Here is a 24,966-nt window from a genome sequence, read left to right on the forward strand (position 1 = left end):
GATCATGGAGGCCTGAAATGTTGATGAATAAATATTAAAAAAACTATTATGTTGTTTAATCCAGAAGATCCCTTACAAAAATTAGGCACTGTAAAAATCTAAAATGAAAAATCATTTTAGTTACTTCAGACTTTTCACTGTACCAAATGAACAAGAGAGAACAGAGATGAAATGGCAATCCACAACAATCACAATCACAATCACTAGAATTTTTAAATCCAATAATATATTCCTACATATAAAAAAGTGTGAAATGAAGCCTCAGCAACTAAAAGCTGAAGCATCTATAATCTAGATAGGATAATCCATGCACTTGGGTGCATAATCATATGATGCTGCCTCATCAAAGATGACATCTCTTGCAATGACGATTTGATTCTAAACAGCATCCTATGATTGATTAGCTTTAGACTCCTTGGAATGGGCCCCCATCATGCACTTATGTCTCCTACAATCTAGTTTATTCCTCTTCTCATCAAAAACATGAGCCCAAGCTACACTATTTTAACACTCAATTGTGGCCAACAATAAGTTTCCTACCACAACATTTTTCAGGAGGTTATATCTCAAATAGCTTTTAGAGGGGGCCCTATTAATGTAACTAGTGCAATAAATTGTCTCTTTGTAGAATTTATCATGAATACATGATGCTACCTCAACCAAAGACTTGTTTTTCTTCTCTACTAAACCATTTTGATGGGAAGTATAGGCAATTATAACACTGCCACACAATACCATTCTTGGACCCATACTCTTCCAATGTTAAACATTCAATTGTGGCCAACAATGAGTTTCCTACCACAATTATTTTTGTGAGGTTATATCTCGAACAGCTTTTCAAAGGCCCTATTAATGTATTTAGTGCAATAAATTGTTTCTTCATAGAACTTATCATGCATACACTATGCTACTTCAACCAAGCTACACTATTTAACACTCAATTGTGGCCAAAAATGAGTTTCCTCCACAACATTTTTTGTGAGGTTATATCTCAAATATCTTATAAAGGGGCCCTATTAAAGTAATTAGTGCAATACATTGTCTTTTAATGGAATCTATCATGCATACACTATGCTACCTCAACCAAAGACTTGTTTTTCTTCTCTGCTAAACCATTTTGTTGGGAAGTATAGGCAATAATAACATTGCCACACAATATCATTATTGTACCCATACTATTCCAACCCATGACACCATATCCGTTGATCTAATCTGAAATATTCTACAAGATGTCCAAACAATTTCTCAACCCCTGCATTTCTCTACTCAATGAATTTCTCCAATGTTCATGGCTTAGATTTCACAAAATAAACCCAAGCATGCCTAGAGAATCATCAATAAAAGTCAAATATTCTTCAGTCCTCCAAGAGATGAAAGATTCATGGTGCATAGATTAGTATGTGCAAGTTCAAGATGTTCCTTGGTAAGCTAAGCCTTTCACTTCTCAAATTTACACTAGTGAAGTTTGCCATGAACACATCCTTCATACAAACCTCTAGCATTTACTTTTTGCCCATCATAGTGCTGAAATTTAGGTAACCTAATCTCTCATGCCACAACTGGCTTGTATCATTGGCATAAGCTACTAGTGCACCTAGATCTACATTCTTGAGATCATTGTTGAAAATTGTGAACATAAAAACCTTTGCTTTCTTATCAACCTCACCACCAACACACCTAAAAATATTTAATTCTTACTTACACTCTTCACAATGAATGTGTTAAACCAAATAGAGAACAAATTCACACTAAAGTTGCATGCATGGTAAACATCCTTAATTATGCCATCATCAAGAACACTATCACTACTACCAACAATAGAAAGAGCCAAAGCATTTACCATGTAAATTTTCTCATCATCTACCTTGCAGATAATACAATAAACTACCATACTTCACCATATAATGAATAAACATTAATCCATAATAAACTCCAGTGGAAGTCTACAAGTGAGAGGCAACCACAATAGAATAACAAGCCACAAGGACATAACCTTCAATATTTTGCATTTTGCTTGCTTCGGCCCATTTTGAGTTCCTTTAATTCCTATCTAAGTCCTTTAAGTGTCCTCAACAAGTCCAACCTAGAAACAAAGGCATTCCTTGTGCTTCTTTTTCTCTCCTGTATGGCCATTCTTGCAATCATCATAAAACTTATTCATATCTTCCTTGATTTCCATTATTCAAACAAAACACATGAACTTGTTACTTCAAATTATGCAAACCCCTCATAGCAAGCGTATCTTATTCAACAACCAATAGAAAGAAAGATATAGTCCTACCGTCTTGCCTCAAGTTAGCAAGAACTATCTCAATGCTATTACCATCCATGTATTCATCACCATAGCCTTCCAACAGAAACAAAAGATCCTTTATGCAACCTAAATAGTCCTCAAATTTGTCAAATGTCAATGATCATGGTAAGATAATTCATGATTTGGCTTGAAAACACTTCTTAACTTCCCAAATAAGTTCTTCAACCCATCAAAAATATTTTGTTAGGCCTTTTTTACTTCTTAAGATGAAAATGTAGCAAAGTGCAACATGGATGTGCATAATCCCAGTAGTGTGATCTACTTCAAAATAAAGGACTTGTATAGCCTCATGAGCTATCTGCCATAAAGCTCTAGTCCTCAAAGCAATCTCATTTAATGATACCCATGATGAAAAATTGTGCATTAATATTATCTTCACTAAATAAATATGAACTGAAAAGACACCTGTGAATGTCAACCAAAAGTATACACTACAAAGGACTCGAAAAAAGTTTTCCAATAAATTCAAAATGGGCTCAAACAAGATTCCATATGACCAAGCTATGGCCTCTATAATATCATTTATTAAAAATGTCAAATTATGGCAATGGACATCAATTTTCATCTCATTAAAAAATCAAATCTAGACACAACTACAAACTTAGATATGGCAAGAAAGCACCCAATCAAGATAGTTGCTTACTACTCTACATTACTTGATTCAACATGTGCCACACTAACTAGGTGACTGGACTAACTAGAGAATCTAAAATGAATAATACAAGTTAGCCCCACAGCCACTAACACTTCAACACATATCGGCCAACCTAACAAAAAAAAAATTTATATATTTTATTTTATTTTCAAAGTTTCACCTAGACTGTCAGCCCTAAAGAGAACCTACCTCATGACATGCACAATATGTTAACCAAATCCCCACATCATATTGATGATATTAGTGTGCTAATGTCATGCTTGCATCAATATCAAATTGCACAAAAATAGGTAACATTTCCAAGGCAAGGTTATGAGGAAAGTTTGACTCCCAACCCTCCAATACCGCTAGTGCCTTAGCAACCATGCTGCAGCCAATCAGACTAAATCAATGGCCACGACCAATTCCATCACCAATCCTCACACAAACCATGCAATCTGCCACTACTCTATCATTAGTCATGTGCTGCTCACAATACAAGCATCTTGCTAGCCCTATGAAGGACTAATCCTGGGAAACCTTATGCAATAAATTTGAGAGCTTAAACTAATGAATTTTTTAGTGAACCAAAAAAGTACATGCAATTGGATCTTGTTCACACAGTCACTAAACAAAGATTCATTTTGAAATCGTAGATTTCATATGTAAACAATTTTTTTGCATTAGAAGAGCCTTGCAAATCTAGTCCTCTTAAAACAAACTCCACTTTTCTCCAAACTCAATAAAAGAATTCAAATTTCAAACTAAAAAAAGAACTAATGCTCCTTAATATCAGATATAGTCAAGTATGCCCAATACACAACAAGATATTGCCACTCAGTAACAAAAGACTACAACATTGGAAATTTAGATCCCCAAGTATGATTATATTTACAAGTTTAAGATCAAACATTGAAGAGAAAATGCCAATACACTATGTCACCAAAAAGACACCAAAATGTAAAGGAAAAAGTTCTATAATATGATATTAAAGTGAATGAATGATTTATTGATAAGGTCCAAGGCAATTGGATATCATTCACACTATCAATGAACAAAGATTCATTTAGAAACCCTTGATTTCATATATAGATAATTTTTTGCATTAGAAGAGTCTTGCAAATCTAGTCCTCTTCAAACAAACTCCACTTGTCTCTCTGAGCACTTGATTCATTATATCTTGTTCCCTATTGTGCCACTACAATGTGAATTTAAGTGGAAAAAGGTTAGGACTAGGGGTGATATTCACCTTGCATCCTAGAATTATTGTATTTCACTTAACTTTTTAATAGTTGATTAATTATGTGTACATCTCCAAGGGTCATGGTCATGAGATTAGGAGGTGTTGATAATTAATTATTATTTTCTAGGTGACTTTAAATACCATGTATAAGGGGCAGATAATGTGGGAGGTAGCATTGTAAGACATCATTGGACACTTGGCATGAAGTGGAAAAGAAAATAGAACTTTTTATGATGTAAGATGTGTAAGAAGCATCTATGACATTGTAAGAAGTGTAAGAAAGCATTTCTGAAAATGTAAAGTACTTGATTGTCTTTTTTGGACTTGAGAAGTTGTTATTTTGTCTTGTAGTTGTTTTTGTCCTCTAATGAAGTTGGAGCAAGTTCATGGAAAGTCTTGAAGCTTCTAGAAAGATGGCTCTCACTCTTAGGCATGCCATGATGTATCTTTCACGTGTGGACTACTTGGTTCATGGTTTAAGTCCATTATATCTTGTATTACATTTGCCCATATCTTGGAGCCTTGCGGTAGTAATTTATATGAGAAGTTTGTAAGTACGAAAGTAATGCAAAAATGACATTAGGCTTTAGAGAGAAGTGTGTTGCACATATATAATTCTTGTTTGTCAAGATTAATACATACTTGGGCGTCTCTTTGCTGATGGGTTTTTTCCCCAAAAAGGTTTCTTTGCATAAATCCAGAGTTGTGTAATCTTAATCTATGGCTTGCTGATTTTATGCACTTTCCATTCCCATCATCATATTTGGTTAATACATGATCGTTAAAATCTATAACAATAGTGACTTATATGTTGTTGCAATAGTTCACTCTATTTTGCAATAGTGACTTCCTCCTTTGAAAAGCACTTTGCTTGATTTGGTGCTTGTCCTTTAAGTTGTATGTATCGAGAGTCTCAAGTCTTTTTTGCAACACTACATCCTCTAGGAGAATGATTTGTTCACCAAATGACAACACCCCACAATGAGAACTAGTGTATATAGTTCTCTATTTTAAACCAAATATCCTCTCATTGTTTAAGTAAAAATCATTAAATCATAACAAATTGGCTTACCTCCTTGCAACAAGACGACACCCAAAGCATATTCACTAGCATTGTTCTCTACTTCAAAAGGTTTGCAAGTTAGAAAGAGCAAGCACTAAAGCATGCCTGATATTGTATTTAAATCAACAACATCATCATGTTCTTTACCCCAATTAGAATTCTTACCCATGGCTAAACTACACGTAGGGTGTGACTATGGTTGAGAAACCTGAAATTAACTCACTCAAGTATTTAACTAAAACTACAAATCTCCCTATTTTAGTGGCAACTATGGCTATGGAACCCGAAATTACCTCCCTCAAGTATTGAACTATGCCTAAAAATCTCATATCATTGGCACTCCTAGGTGTAGGCCAATTAGTGATGGCTTTTGCCTTGTTTGACTCTAATCTATCTCACCTCCTCCAACCATGCCCCAAATACACAAGTTATTCATTTGCCAATTCAAATTTCTTTGGGTCACGCAAAAGCTGTTTTTCCTTCAAGATTTTACAAAACTTACTTCATGTGAATCAAATGTTCTTCCTACATAGCACTAAAACTAGAATATCATCTAGATCCATTATGAATTTCCACAACAGATCATCCATCAATCTCATAAAAGTTGTTGGTGCAATACATAAATCGAAAGGAAGAACTAACCATTCATTATGGCCATGCTTTATTTCGTAAGAAGTTGTCCATGCATCCTCCTCCATTAGAACTTTGATGGTGTTTTGATTTGACATCCACCTTTGTGAATACTTGGCATGTTCTAGTTGGTCTAATGGATCATATATCTGTGGGAGCAAATAGAGGTTCAATATAGTGATCTTGTTTAATGCTTGGTAGTCAATGCATAACCATTATAAACCATCCTTATTGTATAAAGACAATTGGCAAACCAAAATGTAAAGCACTTAGTTGAATGACCTCTTGTCCAAGTACAACAAAAAGTTGCTTCTTGACTTCATTACTCTACGAAAATTACTACCTACGCAAACCAGCATTTAGACAAATGTGATGTGAGAAGCAATTAAATATCGTGTTTTGCCTCCCTTTAAGAAAGCAACACCTTGGATGCTTCGAAAACTCCCTATAAGATGCATCATTCAACTCTTTCTTGTGCTTGTCAACATCTACAATTGTAGAAAGATCTAGCCATATTCTTCTTTATCCTTCGAACAACATTTGTTTTATTTTCTTGAATTAATTTAATAGCTTGATCGACACTTACAATGGTAACTATTGCCGTGTTGTGGAAGGCCTCTACCATATAGCTACTAACCCCATTCTTGACCCATCTATAATAGTTAACCCTTCTCATATAAAATGTAAAGTACTTAGTCGAATGACCTCTTGTCCAATTACAACAAAAAGTTGCTTCTTGCCTTCATTGCTTTGCTTTCCGAAAATTACTACCCACACAAACAAGCATTTAGACAAATGTGATGTGAGAAGCAATTAAATATCATGTTTTACCTCCCTTTAAGAAGGCAGCACCTTGGGTGCTTCGAAAACTCCCTAATAAGATGTGCATCATGTTTTACTTAGTCGAATGACCTCTTGTCCAATTACAACAAAAAGTTGCTTCTTGACTTCATTGCTTTGCTTTCCGAAAATTACTACCTACACAAACAAGCATTTAGACAAATGTGATGTGAGAAGCAATTAAATATCATGTTTTACCTCCCTTTAAGAAGGCAGCACCTTGGGTGCTTCGAAAACTCCCTAATAAGATGCATCATTCAACTCTTTGTTGTGCTTGTCAACATCTACAATCGTAGAAAGATCTAGCCATCTTCTTCTTTATCCTTCAAACAACACTTGTTTTATTTTCTTGAATTGATTTAATAGCTTGATCACAACACTTACAATGGTAACTATTGCCTTGTTGTGGAAGGCCTCTACATTATAGCTACTAACCCCATTCTTGAACCATCTATATTAGATAGCCATTCTCATATAAATAGCAAATCTAATATCTCAACATGGACTTGAAGAACTATAATAAATGCAACAAGAGAAATCACATCTGCAGTCACTTCAACAACATACACAAATTAATACAAAATTGTAATTTACATTTCTTTGTCACTTGAATCTTTGAATCCTTTTTCACCTAATTCCAAAGGACATGGTAGGGCTGATCTATGTTTTTAGACTAAGTACATTTACCTTTGTTTTCCTGACTTGCACTTTGAGTTGAAATGACTTGCTCACATCCTCACATTCCTTTTCCACATTTAAGGATTTTGTGGCGATGCACCCTAGTCTTTCATCTACATCCAAAACTATCATCAATCTCTTCTCATCCATGAAGGTTACAATAGACTTCTCGGTGTCCTTTGTCACCCAATTCTTTGGTTGTACTTCCAAATGCATCTTCCAAAATTTTGTGTCAATATGTTCATCTATAACACAATAACTACAATGGTTGTTTGGATTATTGAATTAATGTAAAATAGTAGTAGCCTTCTTACCTTTCTAATTACCTTTCTTCAAAAATAGGTCCTTCTAATGCTGACTAGCATTTTGTCCTTGTGATTGTCGAGACCTAAAAACTATTTGTTAATACATCTTCATCTTCCACGTTCAATATAAGCAACAAAGCTTATCTTAATAATTTTGTAGTATAATCCTCCACACTTTGTCCACCACCCTACTTGAAAATACAACCACTTAATATTTCAATCAGTTTTGTCTGATTGGATAAAAATATTTTTGCAACAACTCTTTATACTCATCCCAACTAACAACAAAAGGCTTTTTATTCTTTTGAAAGACTCAACTTAATGCAAGACAAGCAAATGGACTCTTGAACCAAAAGAGGGATGAGAATTGGACCATTATTGATACAACCATAAAGAACAAAAGCAGAACTTAACGTCAAAGCCCATGAATGGCAATTTCCCTTTTAAACTGATTTTAGCCCTTCCCGTTACACGGCCTTGCAAACTAAGTCTATCTGAAATCAGGCTATGGAGATAATCTTGTAGTCCGACCATACAAGAGCATGCCTTTCCACTTGGAACAAATAATAAGCACAATGTTGATCATGTCATTTACTATACTTTCCAATGATTCATTACAAGATCTAAAATATACTATGTCATATGGAGCCATGATGAGCTTCATTGTATGTGTTGGATATAGACTGAGCTCCCATTCCAAGTGTGATGTTTCAAGTGATATTTTTGAGAAATGTGCAAAAATATGTAGTTACCCTTCTATTTGTAGAAAAACATTTTGGATCTTATCAATTTTGTGTATATCATGAACCATGAAAAAGACAAAAAAATGAACGAGAAACCTACTATCTCCATTTGATGCAATGGTCTACGATAGGCCAAAATTGACCCATAAATTTTTGAAGAATATCTTGGCAATGTCTTTTGAAGTGACCCCTTTCTTGTAGGGCACTAGAATAACCATCTTCCAAAACCTACCAACCACAACACATCCACAATCATGACCATGTTTGCTCACAAGTAGATCCAACATAAAATCTATAGAAGTAGACTGATTGTGTTGTTCAAGAATTGGTAGTGAACACACACACACACACACTGTATGTGATTGGTTGGCTTCACAATGTCACAAATTGTGCAAGAATTATTATATACATTATGATATAAATTTGTCTAGTATAAGTACTAAAAAATTGTCATGGTCTTGACTCTACTGTATATTTCAAAGACCTACCAGCCAGCTCTAGTAAGTTTCCCATATTATCTTTTGACGCTACTCAATAGGAATGCAAATGTGCCCCATGTGCAAAAGAATGTGTTCTCTTAGTGGTATTTACAAACTTGGTTCCCAACTACCATTTTCTAGTACATGTTAGAAAAGTTGAGATCTTTGAAATACAAATGGGGTTATTTTGATATCACATGCATGCAACAGTATATCACCATTGTTAGGTTGTAATTGGAGACAAGCTCAAGTTGCTAGTACTTCCTTTCTGGTGTCAAATGTTCAATTGAAACTACTAGAGATCTATAGAGCACCATTGATGTCAATCATTTTTCAACTTACCTTGAGTCTACATAAACTATAAAGGCTTGTGCTCTATGTCGATGCCCTCATTTCTTAATATATAATGAATCCATTGTTTACAATCTTGGATAATAATGTACAACTATTTATCGTATGTTGGATGTATGTGCAATCTCATTGTCGTAAACAACCAAATAGCAATGTTTAGTGAGGACTGCTCTCAATGCATACTTTGAGGCATCTATCTAGGCCTCAATACCCATGTGCAAAAGTTTGCGTCTAAATGGAAGAAAAATGATCCAACAAATCTTGTCTTCAACCCGAGTTTTCAATATCTTGACCATGTTCGATAGTACATGCATGAGCAATTACACTCTAATACCACTAATATGAATTAAATTAATAATTCAAGGGACAATACCCTAGTTGAGAAATTCAATGTGTTAGAAACAACAATTCAAGAAAAACTCAAACAACACAAGATTGACAATTATTGAATAGCTAGACAAAGTAGATTCTTATTTCAAGTGAGAGCTTGTACAAAACGATCTAAGTTTGTACAAAAAGATATGCCTTGCATTCTTTATCAAATACCTAGGATGTCCGGTTCGCCAGTCTAGGCCCCTGGTTCTAGTCTGATTTGACCTGGGTTCTGGTTCGAGGTCAGTCCGCCTATGGGTTTGGACGAGGTCCATGACCACAAGGCCTGGTTCGAACTTGGTTCCCATCTGTGACCACAAGGCCTACTTCGAATTGGTCAAACCAAGTTTGAACCTAGGCTAGACCCGGGCGAATTTGGCCAGACCATGGGTGAACCAAGTGAAAAACTGCCGCCAAAAAGGTGTTTTATTTGCAAATTTAATAGATTTTTGGCATCCACAACCCTAAAAAGTGGATTTATAATAACTTATGTTGGGTTTTATGTCTCATTTGGTGTGCAAATAGGTGGTTGAGCAAAAGTTTGGTTCAACAAGAGGGAGTTGGAAGATCAATTTGTGAAGCTTGATCAAGTGTTTGTGCTTCATTCCTACTCCTTTACAAGCTTCTACTAGGTGAAAGAGGCAATCTTTTTTTTATTTTATTTTCATTTCATTTCTCTTTGATTCATAATTGTCCAAAAGATCTACCTATTTTTCTTTCAATTCTCTTGTTTTTATTTTGAATGTGTATAAAATTTCTTGCCATAAGAACTACAATGGCAGCTATCTCTTCCTCCATAGGCAATGCCAATAATGAACAACAATGTGGAAGTATGTTGATATCATAAGACCCCTTCCAGGAGGTGGGGGATTCCGTTGGAAATGTCGAGGTTGTGATAAAGAAAGGAATAGTTCATATTTTAGGGTGGCAAGCCATTTGTGTGGAATACCTAGTAGAGGAGTCAAGAAATGCCCTAGAAAAAAAAATGCTCCTATACCAAATGAGACTGTATTAAAATATATCACGGAGCATGAAGAGGCAGAAGAGAGAGACGCATGCAGACAAAATATGCCCATTAAAAAAAATCGAAGGGAATGCAACCCCCATCTTCGAATATTGTGATAGAAGTGTTGGCAAATGCACACTCCTATGAGACATTGTAGGTGATTGAAGGTTTTGTCATTGATGGCAACCTTACAATCCTATGTCACTGACAAGGAAATCCACCGGCACCAGCAAAGTCAAATTCTACACCGGCACAAAGACCACCGGCACCGGCAGTGAAAGGAAGCATATCGGCACAGAAGCCGACAGGAATTTTGTTGTTAATATATTTTGTTTATTATTGTAAAATCAATGTAAGCCGACTTGGCAAGTTGTAAAATGACTCTTATATAAGAGAGTTCATTGTAGAACATTGTAAGAGAAGATAGATGTAATAGAGGAATGTAATTAAGCGAAATAAGGTAGACCTATTATGCGAATTATAGGTTAAGGGTTTATGTAAGAAGCAAAGCTATAAACCGGTACTGGATCTGGCATAGTATATGCTATTTTGAAGCAGTACAAGACATTGGATTTATATAAACCATTTAGTAAGTCATTGAGACTTCCCATTTTGTAATTGAGCAGTGAACTCTAGGCACTTGGCCTTCCTGCATGTGCAGGCCCCTCTTGTAGCAGTAATATTCTCTTATTGGCCAGTAAGTGAATATTGCGGGTCACAAATCCCACCAAGGTTTTTCCCACACCGGGTTTCCTCGTTAAAATATTGTGTTATGGTGTGTTTTTCATGTGGTTGCTGTTATCTTTGTTCATTGCATTATTTCTTGTTTACCGATACACAATTCTAATTTGTTCTACATGTTTTAAGTTAAGAAAATCTTATTACTGGTTAGATACTAATTCACCCCCCCTCTCAGTATCTGTGGGATTCCTAACAAGAAGACCACCCCTTTTATACTACCTTAGCTAAGCCTGACACTGAAACTCAAGCACCCATTCCACGCAAAAGAAAGGGACCTTTGGAAACTTCATTTCAAAATGAGAGTCGGGACATTGCTGACCAAGATATAGCAAGATGTATATATGCAAATGGGTTGCCTTCTAGTGTTCGATCCCCATACTGGAAGAAGATGCTAAAAAGTGACAATGAAGCTCCAAAAGGGTATAAGGGCCTCGATTATGAGAAGATACGCAACAGCTTGTCGGAAAGAGAGGTCGAGGGGGTTGAGAAAGCATTGAAGCCCATATGGGATTCGTGGATTGAGACAAGGGTATCAATTGTTTCAGATGGGTGGAAAGAGAGGTCAAGGGGGTTGAGAATGCATTGAAGCCCATAAGGGATTCATGGGTTGAGATAGGTGTGCCAATTGTTTCAAATGGGTGGAAAGATTCAAGAAACCGTCCCTTGATCAATGTCATAGTGGTGTCCCCTAAAGGAGCAATGTTTTTGAAATCCATGGATCATGAGGGGCAAGTAAAAGATGGGCAATTTATTGCTAATATTCTCATCTCCACCATTGAGAGAGTGTGACCTAGAAATGTTGTTCAAGTCATAACAGACAATACAAAGAATTGTAGAGCTACTGGATTGTTGGTTGAAGAGCGACATCAGCATATCTTTTGGACACCTTGTGTGGTCCACTCAATCTTATGCTACAAAAGATTGGGTGGATCAAAGATGTGCATGCAGAGGCTAAGCACATCCAGATGTTCACCAAGGAATTTTCAGATTATTCTCAAATTTGAAGCTATCGAAGGAATGAACTTAAAGTAGTAATTTAATTAAAAATAAATAAAATTGGTATTTTACATTTTCTGATTTCCGTAACTTGATTGTGTAATATGTATTCTTTCTACATGTTTGTCTCTATTTAATTGTATTCTTTTGCTTTAATTTCTATCACAGGTTGCTGAGACCCATTTTGCATCTAACTTAATCATCTTGAGATGATTGTAAAAGTGAGAGCGGCACTTTGCAATATGGTGAACAGCAATAATTGGTCTATATGGAAGCAAAGCAGCACTGAGAAGGCAACAAAAATTTAGGCTAAGGCTATTAGATGACTCATGGTGGGAAAATGTGGAGTATCTCCTTTGCTTCACTGAGCCCATTATGAGCTTGCTTCGCTACACTAACATGGATATGCCTTGCATTGGAGAGGTGTATGATGGCATCGACTCAATGCTTGAGAAGATGAAGAAAATCATAAATGACAAAGAGAAAGACCCTGAGGAGACCTTCTTCAAACAATTGCAAGCAATTATTGTAGAACGATAGAACAAGATGAGCACTCCTCTAAATCTTCTTGCCTATGCATTAACACCAAAATATTATAGCAACCAATTTCTTGATATGCCAGGAAGGCTTCCACCATATAGAGATTTGGAAGTGTCTGATGGGTACAAGGCAGCATTCCTTAAACTCTTTCCTAATGATGATATGCAAGAGTTGATTTCAGGTTAGTTCATAGAGTTTGTGAATGCAAGAGGTCTAAGTATTGACTCTCTTCGTCATCGATTTAAGAAGGATGCTCATAGTTGGCCGTACCTCCATGGCCAACGATTCCAATTGCTGCAGCTCCTCGCAATCAGAATTATGTCACAATTTTTATTTATTATTCTAATTTACTTTGTCTTCATAGGTTGCTAGAAATTTTATAACTTTAATAATTTAGTTTTAATTGTTTACTTTGTCTTGTCTTCATAGGTTGCAAGTTTATCTGCATCAAAAAGAAATTGGAGCACATATTCATTCATCCACTCAATAAAGCGCAATAGGTTGCAATCAAAAAGAGCGGAGAACTTAGTATACATGCATTCCAACATGCGTCTCCTTTCACACAAGCAGAATGAATACAAAGGTGGTGAGTCAAAGATGTGGGATATGAATGCAAAGCATGCAGACTTGGATGCTTCCACTTCTCAGCTTGGAGTTGCTGCATTGGAGGACTTGGACAGCGAGAATGTTATTGGTGCAGCTGATCCCATTGTCCTTGCCAGTATTTGTGAATCAACTAATGCCATTGAAGAAGAAGAAGAAGATTTGATGATTTAAAATTAAACTCTGTACTAACGAACCCAAATCCCATTTCAAAACTTTGCCATACCAGCGAACCGGTTCTTCGAACCCGAACTTGAACCCGAACCCGAACCCAAACCGGTAACTTAGTCAAATAAATCAAGTTTAGATTTTATATAGCTTTACAATACAAGAAACAAAACAACATAGGCTTCCTATTGAAAACAACAGAGTTTCCGCACATGGTAATACTAGTGATGTTAGTTTTAACAATCAGATTAGTAGTAATTAACAGAAAATAAGAATGCAAAGTAAAGTAAACACATAACACAATGATACCATGGGAAAACCTCCCTCTTGGAGGAAAAACCGGGCAACTAAGATCTCAGATCTGATTATATTAGGAGCAGAAAATAACCAGTTACAAGTTCACCCGGCTAGGGCAGAATAGGAGCAGACTTATCTGAGACTTAAGTTCTGATCTAAACTTAATGAATTTCCATAATGATAAAGAGCAGACCCTAGTTCATGTTCACAGTCTGTAGGAGCAGATTTAGGCAAATATCTTCCACTCGAACACAATCACCCAGCATGAGAAGAGATTCGCTAGACTTGAGCTTGATTCGCTTGCCTAGAAACCCAGCATGTCACATGAAATCAGGTTCGCCATGCATGATAATGACTTCGCTGTCCTCTAGGAAGAATTCGTTGTCTTCTAGGGTGAATTCGTTGATTTCTGAAGTGCAGATCAGAATTCGCATATAGCAGAAGATGATCGCATAAAATTATCTTTGTGACCTCAAGTCGCTCCCCTTTTATATGCCTTCAAACACTTGAAGATCTAGGTCGGCCTTGGAGAGATTGGCGCCAAGTTACATAATTTAAATTGCAAATTACATAGGTCTTGCCCCAAGTTACAAGTTACACATTCAATAAGTCCTGACCTATTGAATTACAAGTTACATTAACCCATACGCCCAGTTAGGGCCACACGTTACATGAAGTCCTTTACATGTTACAATTATAAGAATTTACTTTACCCACTCAAATAGGGCCCAATACAAAGGCGAATTGCTAAGGCCGAAGGCCCATTGGGTCATTAGTAATTCGGTTGACTAGGTCGGTCCACCCAAGGGATCCGAGCTAGCTATACATCAACACTCCCTCTTAGCTAGGGAAGATTCCTTCTAATGACCAAGTCACATAGTGACTACCACCATGGCTACTCCAACGAATGAAACACATGATATGTTCACCATAGCTACTCCCAGAGGGTGAACAAACTCATTATGGAATTTCTTCCATGATACCCACCATACACACTCAGAGAGAGTGGACAAATACACCATGATACCCACCATGCCTACTCGCAGAGGGTGAAAGAGGGCTCTATGCTCAGACTTCACCCAAAGAAGAATGCAACACCTCCATGCCTACTTGCAGAGGGTGGAACGAGGGCTTTCACCTCAACCTTCTCCCAAAAGATTGCCTTAACCAAGGGCTTTCGCCTCAATCTTCTCGCGGAAGATTGCCTTAACCAAGGACGTGGCTTCCTCTGAAGCTGAAACAACAAACAAGCTCCTTCTAAACCTGAAAACAACAAGCTCCCTCTGAAGCTAACAAGCTTCCTCTGAAGCTCCTTCTAACATTTTCTTCCCTTTTAGAAAAGGAAGTCTTCATTTGACTTTTGTTCCTTCTAAGGAGTTCTTATGCCAACTTCTACAGAGGAAGCAAGAGAAGTCCCGATTTTGCAATCCCGAGCAAAATGACCAAACTTATTACACTTAAAGCACTAGATGTGAGATAAGACCACCTTCCTTTTTGCTTGAGGAGCAGAATCAAAACTTATGTGTCTATCCCACTTTCTTCCTTTACCTTTCTCCATATGTGAAGCAAGAACTTAATTTTCCACATCATAATGATCACACTCAAGTCCTCTTGCAATTAGCCGTGACTCTTCTTGTAAACAATTTGTCCTCAAGCAATCAAACTGTGGAAGTTCAATCCTTGCGTTGATTCCTTGAATGAATGCTTCCCAAGATGATGGACGACCATTGAGAGCCATCATGGATAGGTCGCTATCTTCAACAACTTTCCCAACATAAGAGAGCTGATCCTTCAGATCAGAAATCCTCTTGATGTATATGCAGCTACACATTCTCCTTTTGCCATCTTGATGTGGTGAAGCTGCTGCTTCAATGATAGGATGCGACTAGTGTTGTTGATCTCATACATCTTCTCCAAGGTGTTGAACATTTCTTTTGTTATCTTTAGCTTGGCGATGAGAGGCACGATATGATCCTTGACGGAATCCACTATTATCCGTTGAGCTTGACAGTCTTCCTTTCTCCAAGCTTCCTTTTCTTCTTCAGCTGAGGGCTCGAAAGACTCTTTGCTGATGTACTTAGAGAGATCATTCAATGCCATCATGATTCTGAATTTCCATGAAATGAAATTGGATGCACCATCCAATCTATCTTCAGCTCTAATGTATGATGCCATGCTGACTGAAGAATGGAAGGATAGACTGAGGATGAAGGCTTCTGATAATCTGATCATAGTTAGTACGAAAAAGCTCTGATACCATGTTAGTTTTAACAATCAGATTAGCAATAATTAACAAAAAATAAGAATGCAAAGTAAAGTAAACACATAACATGATGATACCCTGGGAAAACCTCCCTCTTAGAGGAAAAACCCAGCAACTAAGATCTCAGATCTGATTATATTAGGAGCAGAAAATAACCAGTTACAAGTTCACCCAGCTAGGGCAGAATAGGAGCAGACTTATCTGAGACTTAAGTTCTGATCTGAACTTAATGAATTTCCAGAATGATAAAGAGCAGACCCTAGTTCTTGTTCACAGTCTGTAGGAGCAGATTTAGGCAAATATCTTCCACTCAAACATGTTCGCCCAGCATGAGGAGAGATTTGCTAGACTTGAGGGTGATTCGCTTGCCTAGAAACCCAACATGTTACATGAAATCAGATTCGCCATGCATGATAATGACTTCGCTGTCCTCTAGGAAGAATTCGCTGTCCTCTAGGAAGAATTCGCTGTCTTCTAGGGTGAATTCGTTGACTTCTGAAGTGCAGATCAGAATTCGCACATAGCAGAAGATGATCGCATAAAAAATATCTTTGTGACCTCAACTCGCTCCCCTTTTATATGCCTTCAAACATTTGAAGATCTAGGTCAGCCTTGGAGAGATTGGCACCAAGTTAAATAATTAAAATTGCAAATTACATAGGTCCTGCCGCAAGTTACAAGTTACACATCCAATAGGTCCTGACTTATTGAATTACAAGTTACATTAACCCATTAACCCATTTAGGGCCACACGTTACATGAAGTCCTTTACATGTTACAATTATAGGAATTTACTTTACCCGCTCAAATAGGGCCCAATACAAAGGCAAATTGCTAAGGCCGAAGGCCCATAAGTAATTCGGTTGACTAGGTTGGCCCACCCAAGGGATCCCACCTAGCTATACATAAACAACCCACATCCTTCTAAGAAGTTGAAATAAACAGTTAAAAAAGGAAAAACTTATAAAAGGAAAAACTTCAGTTAGTTGATATTCAAATTTAGTAAATGTGTTGGAAAACTTAAGTTGTGAGCTAGACAATTCAATGTGGACCATAATGAAGTCCATCATTGCATCACCAATCTCCACTGTAAAGGGCCTCAAAAATGCAAAATACAGAAACTAGAAAGTGGATTTTCAGAAAATAGTATATATCCCTCCAAAACTAACACTTGTACAAGCTGACATGTTTTCACACCAGAAAGACTACTAAATAAATATTAAAATCAAATGCAAGTAGGTGCCTTACCAAGGACCCCCATTTTGGTCCTTTTGGGGGAACACATTTAAAAAAAAATGACACTCCGTATATCTGCACTGCACTACACTAAAGTAACCAAGTAGCACAGTCTTCTTCAAAATGACAAGCTGCCGCAGGCTACAAATATAGAGCCAAAGATACTCCTGAGTAAAAACTGCATAAAAATACTTGAAAAAACATGAACATTTTGAGCCTATCTTCCATTTTGGACCACACTGCAATATTTATCTAGAAATTTCATTCTATGAAAAAAATCCTCGTTATTGAACATCAAGAAACATCTAGATTGGAAACTGGGTAAAGATGCCTGAAAATTAGAAACTAGACATCTCCAGTCAAACTTCATTAATATTTATCAAAAAAAAATTATACAGTTTTAATGCAGAAATTTCTTGTCCATCGATACACCCCTACTTACGCTACCTTGGGCTTAATTTCATCCACAAAAAACCTCCACTATGATCAAAATTTTACAAAATCAAACAGAGCTAATTAAAATTGATAACTGTATGCCACGCCAAGAACTCCAACTTGGCACTATAATGTGGATTTAAATTGACATGCAAAAAGACGCTGAAACAACAAAACAATATGGCCATATCAAAGAACTCAAGATTCGACAGCCCAAAAATACCGAGCTAACTACATAAAGCAACCAGAAATTACTACTACTATATCAACAACAGAGCCGCATTACAATTAAATTTAACCAAACTTGGCCAATCTTAGCTCTACAATCATAAGTCATCACAAGGTATCTACCTATTACACTAAAATAAAAACAAAGCAACTTGAAAAACGTCAACTTCTCTCTAAACACGGTCCTATTAAAGTTTTCGCTCTCAGCTGATATTAACCAATATAACTTATAAGTTAAAACATTAACATGCATCTGCCTCACCAATAACTCTTACTTGGCCTAGTCTTGAAGATTTACATTTACACTTAAATTGATACCCTCTCCACATGTATTTAAATAACAATAACCCAATGCAGCAGTTTTCGCATGTTACAATTAAATTTAAACAAAGTTAATCAAAAAACACACAGCCGATTTAAAGATTATTTAGTGACGAAACAAATAATACCACACTAATAGCCCATAAACTCTGATCCAAATATCTCTCAACTTTGGACCCGCAATTCGTACAAACCTAAATACAAATCTGATGGACTTTTCTGAGTTAAATTTTTCAAACGACATAACAGCATTGCAAAACACTCTATAAAACCCAACGAAGACAAAAAAACTAACCAATTTAACCTTTATCCAAGCATACGAAGCTCCAAATTTACAACAAAAAAGACGATCTATGTGCGCGTCACATCCATATTGAAGAATTTAACCTTCTGCAGTCCATATTATAAAGAAATTTCGACACTAAACTGCGTAAATATGACCAAACAACATCAGGGACACACTTCGTTTATGTCTTTCAAGCATCTTTACCCAGAAATCTTCCCTGAACACAGCTCAGCTCAAATTTTACGATTCCCCGAGCTCAAATCCAACAACGAAAGACCGACATTACAAATAAAAGTAACCAATTTTAGCCAGCCTTATCCAAACACAAACAAATTTAGCCAGACAACACAAAATTTTAACCAGGAAAAGCCAAATATGACCAAATTTAACCAGACGGAGCCATATACGTACAAATTTAACCAAGTAAAGCCAAATTTAAACCAAGCAAAGCCAAATTTAACCAAGATTGCAGCCATTCTAACTCCCAAAGATCGCCAGAGCAAATCCCCGGGAGGTAGAGAGAAAGGATAAAGCATTAGGGTTTATAAGGAATTTGATCTAACCTTATCACCAACGAAGGGAATTTTGTTGGCCTCCTCGGCTTGGATGGCATTGTGCTGCTGCAAAATATCGTCATCAGTTACGCCTGACCAATCTGCTTCGATTACAGCTTCTACTGCATCGCAACCTTCCATCTCTCACAGCGTACGCGAGGGTTAAACTGGTATTCGCGCTGCTTTCTAATTCCGCGTGACTACTGTTTCTTGATCTTCCAATTGCAGAGGGCAACAAAGAGGTATTTATTGCTCCGATATTTTTATTGAGTGATTTTCTTTTTATTATTTCCATTTAATTGTGGGGTTACGTATTCTAATATCAATCAAGGCACGTGAAGAGTGTCCCCTCTTAACCCACATTGAAGTGAAACAAAAGGAAAATTGTTGGGTGTACATGGTGTGGTGGTAAAGTTGGGGTATTATGTGTTGGTGTTGATGTCACCAAAACAAAGGGTTCTCATTAAAAAAAATCTTAGGAGTGGAAGTTTGGTTAATTTTAGAAATAAAAAATATATATTAAAAAAGTGTAGTAGTTAGTATTTGTTTAGTTTTTTTTGTTTCTTGACATCTAGTTATTTGAAATTATGTTAATGAAGTCATAATTTATATGTAAATATTCATTTTATGACTTATGTTAGCACATATATATTTTAGAAGATTGTAAAATCTAAAATTATTGCATTATGGAGTAATTTGTTCGACTGTCTTTTAAATATGTCATAAGGATCTTTTATCTTTTCATTAGTAGTTTTTGTGTTCAAACTTTCTTGAATAAAAATAATGCTTATTAGTTCATCGTAAGGTTGAAGATGTTCATGAGACAATTAAGAATACTTTTTTAATATATATATTAAAAAAATTAAAAGAGTTCTCGCTACAAAGTTTGCTATATCAAACATATCCTAAGTAGTAATAATAGTGGTAGGGATGAAAGAGTCTTTTGACATATTTTGAACATTATTAGGTCTGAAATGGTTTGTAAATGCAAATAGAATTGTGCATTCCAAAAAAGAGGATATTTCATTTGTGGGTGATACTTAAGCCATACACATTCCTCTAGGAGATGATGGAAATAGCTCATATATGGAAGAAACCATTCAAGAAAAAGATAACAAGAGACAATTGAAGATTGATATACTCAATCTCTAAATTACCTATTGCAAATGAAATGGAAGATCCACTTTCCCGCGAGGTGTATGGTTTAAGAAGGATTTTTATGGTAAGGAGCCATGCATATAAAGGTCACACAATTACGTCAACCAAAGTTACCTTACCAGAAGCATTGTAAAACTTAATAAGCAAGAACACGAAATATGTAAACCATATCTGAAGAGCCATCTCCCATATAAAACTTCTCATATTCTCGGGATGTGATAACCTAATTGAATATGTATATAATGGATATGGAACACACATTCAAAGATGAATAAATGCATATTGCAACACTACAATATGCATTGGTCCACAATGTTGCATGTTGTTGGCAAACACACAAAGACAACATCTCTCACTGATATGTCTTTAAAATGTTGATCAAAACAAAGCATATGCAAAAAGGAAAATCACTTATCATTCCCAAATATAAGGGTTCAATCACCTAATGATGATCACCTATAAATTATATACAACTGCATAGCAAGGATATAGAGAATATGATCACCAATTGTACATAGAACTTTTCTATTGGACTTTAATCCCAGGGGTCCAAACATGATATATAAACTAAGAGAGAAGGACTGAAATAAAGGCTTGGCAAGAGCTTAAAAAAGACTGCATCCACATGTTCATTTTTTGGGATGAAAATGGCAATATATGTACTACATTAAAAAGAGTGAAAGAAATCATCTTCAAGCCAAATTCTTCAACCAATACATAACCACATCCTCGAAATCCTCCATTCTAGAGTCAAGGCATATGGAAACAGATAGATTGTATGGATAAACAAACACATCATGTGAAGAATCAATGCTACACAACACATCAAGAAGGAGAAAATTTGAACCCTAAAATAGAAACAGAGGTAGCCAAAGGTGAAAGACAATTACAAAGTTGTGCAAAGATTTAGAAGATCAATATTATAACTAACCTCGCATATTGAATGAAGAAAACATAACCTCCACTACTAATCCCAAACTTGCTGAAATTAAGGACTATTGGGATGAATAAGTAGTCGACGAAGTCATTGAGCTTTTGTCTAAGTATGAAGACTTATTTCCTCAAACAATCACAAAAGTGAAAGGAATTAAATAACTGGGAATAATGAAAATACAATATAAGGAATGAACCAAACCACAAAAGAAAAGACCATACAGACACAATCCTAACTTGAAAAAGAAACTCAAAACAAATTTGAACATAAAAATTAATATCTTGAATCATAAAACCAATTTAAGATTCATAATGGATCAACCCCATGGTAGTCCAAAATTAAAAAATAGGAAAAATCGAGATATGTGTTGCTTTCTGAAGCCTACATTCGTGATCTCTTTCTGACTTCATTCACAAAAGAGATATTAGAATATCTTATATAGAGAGAGATTTACTCATTTTCTAAAGGACTTTACAAACACCGTCAAGTCATGATTGAAGAAGAAGACCACCAAAATATCATATTTGCAATAGAATGGGGATCATTCATGTACACGGTCATTCATTTTAGTTTAAATAACATCTTCATAACATTTTGTTGGACAATGTTGAGCACATTCAAATATTATATTCATGACTTCTTGAAGGTATGCTTGGATGACTGAACAGTATATGGGTTGGTTAGAAATCACATTCAATCACTTTGCACAATGTTGGAAAAATGCAAAAGCTGATAATATCACTAAACATCAAAAAATGCATGTTTGTGGTACCATTTAGAACATTATTGGGTAACATAATTATGTATAGAAGGATTAATGATCAATCCCATGAAATCCGCTTTGATCATGACACTGCCACCACCTAAAAAAATAATGAACGTAAAAACATTCCTAGGGTACTTCAATTACCACTAGAAGTTCATTAAAGTTTATGCAACATTACCTATGCCATTGGAAGAACTCTAGAAGAAAAATACCAAAAAAGCTATCACTTGGACAAAGAAATATCAATGGTATTTCGACACACTAAAATAGAATATTTTGAGGGCCCCGTACTAATATTTTTAGACTAGATAGTCTCATTCCACATCCATGTGAATGCCTTCAACATATCCATAAGTGCAATACTAGCACAACAAAGAGACAACAAAAATCATCTAATTTTTTTGCCAACCAAAAGCTTTCCCAAGCAGATAGATATTATATAGCTCGACAAAAAGAGCTCTAGCAATGGTATATGATTCACACAAGTTCTACAACTACTTATTGTCTATATTGTTTATGGTGAAAGTGGATAATAACAATATTGAAAGACTAAATGAATTCAACCACAAAACCCTAGCCTAACAACAACAAAGATCCACCATAACATATGAAGATTACCTAAGGCAATGCAAATCAAATAAAATCACAAATATTATACCATCACATGTCCACTAGGGTTTGGATCTTCATTCTTCCTATCTCCGTTGATCTTGCTTGATATATTTGCTCTCAAATTTTATGTGTGCACAAGAGCTCAACAAAGAACGAAAATGTGGTTGCAAGTAGGCTTGATCGCATATGAAAGTTCGAATGCCAGAGTAGTCGGGTCGGGGTTTGATAATGAAGGAAGCATCTCCTTATATATAAGACACTATAAGAAATGGAGGGATAAGATTAAGAGGTGTAAAAGACAAATGGTCGGCTATGATTAGAGGGTAGGTAGAGAAAATAAGAAAATAATGAGAGGGTAGGTAGTGTATGAATTAAGAGACGAATGACATGTGTCATGGGTAGAAAAGGCTAATGAATTAATTAAATAAATAAATATTTGATTAATTAATAGAAGAAGTGGGATCAATTAAATAAATAAAAGTATTTATTTAATTTAGAAAAAGGATAATTTAAATAAACAAAAATATTTATTTAAATGAGAATTAAGGATAGAAGAGGGTAAATGAATTAATTAAATAAATAAAGATTTATTTAATTAATAGAAGAATCAGGCTTAAATAATTAAATAAATAAAGATATTTATTTAATTAGACTGGACAATTTTAGGTGTCTACATTTTGCCCCTCTTTGAGACAATGCAGCTTGTCGTGTTGTTTCAAAGAAGATAAGATGAACTGATACAAAGTTGCCCCAAGATGGGAATGATATGCCCCCTCGAGAGATTGGATAAAAATGTCTGAAAAGATCATAGACAATCTCTCGATAAGAAAGAAAGGCGAGAAAGGATTGACCGGATGAAGTGACAAAGTCATGGGATAAAGAAGACTGAATAGGGCTAGGGCTAGGGCTATGGCTGGGGTAGTCTATAAGATAGACTACGAGGGAAAACATCCTTATTGTCATCCACACATCTAAGAGATCAGAGTGCAGAGAGAGCATAGAGCAGTCAGCAGATAGCAGCGATGGCATTGGTTCACAGATTCGATCGCGTTCGCCGATTTCAAAGGCTAGCAGATGCAGGAGAGCCGGTAAGTACCGCAAAACCTCCTTGTACTTTGTCACATTAATGTTGCCATAAATGCATGTTAGGTAGCGCATTTAATGCATTTTAGATATTGCAAGCAGGGTCAAAAAATGCTAGGGCACGTCTATGTTGGTGCCAAGCGCGTCTGGGTTGGCTAGCCGCATCTGTGTTTGTGTCAGGCGCATCTGTGAATGCAAAGTCATTTATGTCAAATGTGAGGGCGTCTACATTGTGCAGGCACCTATATGGGCGCGTCTGTGTAGAGCAGAGACACGTCTATGTATGTCAGGCGCGCCTGTGCAGAGAAGATGTGTATGTGCAATATGTAAGCACGTTTATATCATAAATGTGCGTTTATGTCTTCTAGGTCGAATCGACAGTTTTGTGATGAACATACGTTGTCGATTGGATAAGTTGCTGAGAGGATACACTCATGCAGGTCCTCTAAAGAAGACTAGGATATCAGATAGGGCTAGGATTGACAATTCTATGATAGAACATACGTTGCCAATTAAGAAAATACTAAGGAGGATACACTTAAGCAGAGGCCCTAGGATAGGACAGATCAAGGCACTTTGTGATGAACAGGGAATGCCAAAACATAGTACTTTGTGATGAACAGGGAGTACTAAAAAGAGCAGCACTTTGTGATGAACAGGGAGTGCAAAAACGTAGTACTTTGTGATGATCAAGGAGTACCACTAGGATAAAAAGTAACACTTTGTGATGAACAGGGAATGCCACTAGGATAGAGAACCATAAGCACTAGGATGAAAAGCAACATTTTGTGATGAACAGGGAATGCCACTATGATTGACACAGTTGATTTGCTTGACTGCAGGAGGACCTACCTATGCTGGAGTCACGAGAGAGATTCCCGTCGACTCAGAGTTTGCAAGCAAAGCTAACAGTTAAGGAGAGAGCAGCGGTTCAGGCTATGGGCCTGCGACATATTTTGTACATGCCTGAGTTTCGAGCGAACATGGGGTTGCTGACTGCGCTAGTTGAGAGATGGCACTCAAAGACTTATACTTTTCATTTGTCGATGGGTGAGATGACAGTCACCTTAGAGGATGTTTACAGGAT

At 36.2% G+C, this 24,966-nt stretch overlaps 1 protein-coding gene across 4 annotated transcripts in view; it reads right to left on the bottom strand.

Moving 5' to 3' along the window:
• The window catches only part of LOC131075927 (OVARIAN TUMOR DOMAIN-containing deubiquitinating enzyme 1), a 34,481-nt gene extending 14,901 nt beyond the window's left edge, over nucleotides 1–19,580 (bottom strand). For 3 of the 4 annotated variants that reach the window (XR_009113284.2, XR_009113285.2, XM_058012889.2), the window contains exon 1: nucleotides 19,336–19,580. Coding sequence is in view for 2 of the 4 variants with exons in the window: in XM_058012889.2 (XP_057868872.1) it covers nucleotides 19,336–19,467 (132 nt within the window). In the remaining 2 variants the exon portion in view is untranslated. The remainder of the gene's footprint in view (nucleotides 1–19,335) is intronic. The other variant, XM_058012890.2, reaches the window with a different exon arrangement.
• Between the last annotated feature and the right edge of the window lie 5,386 nt (nucleotides 19,581–24,966).

The sequence above is a fragment of the Cryptomeria japonica genome, chromosome 9 (genome assembly GCF_030272615.1).
Source record: "Cryptomeria japonica chromosome 9, Sugi_1.0, whole genome shotgun sequence".
Classification (NCBI taxonomy): Eukaryota; Viridiplantae; Streptophyta; class Pinopsida; order Cupressales; family Cupressaceae; genus Cryptomeria; species Cryptomeria japonica.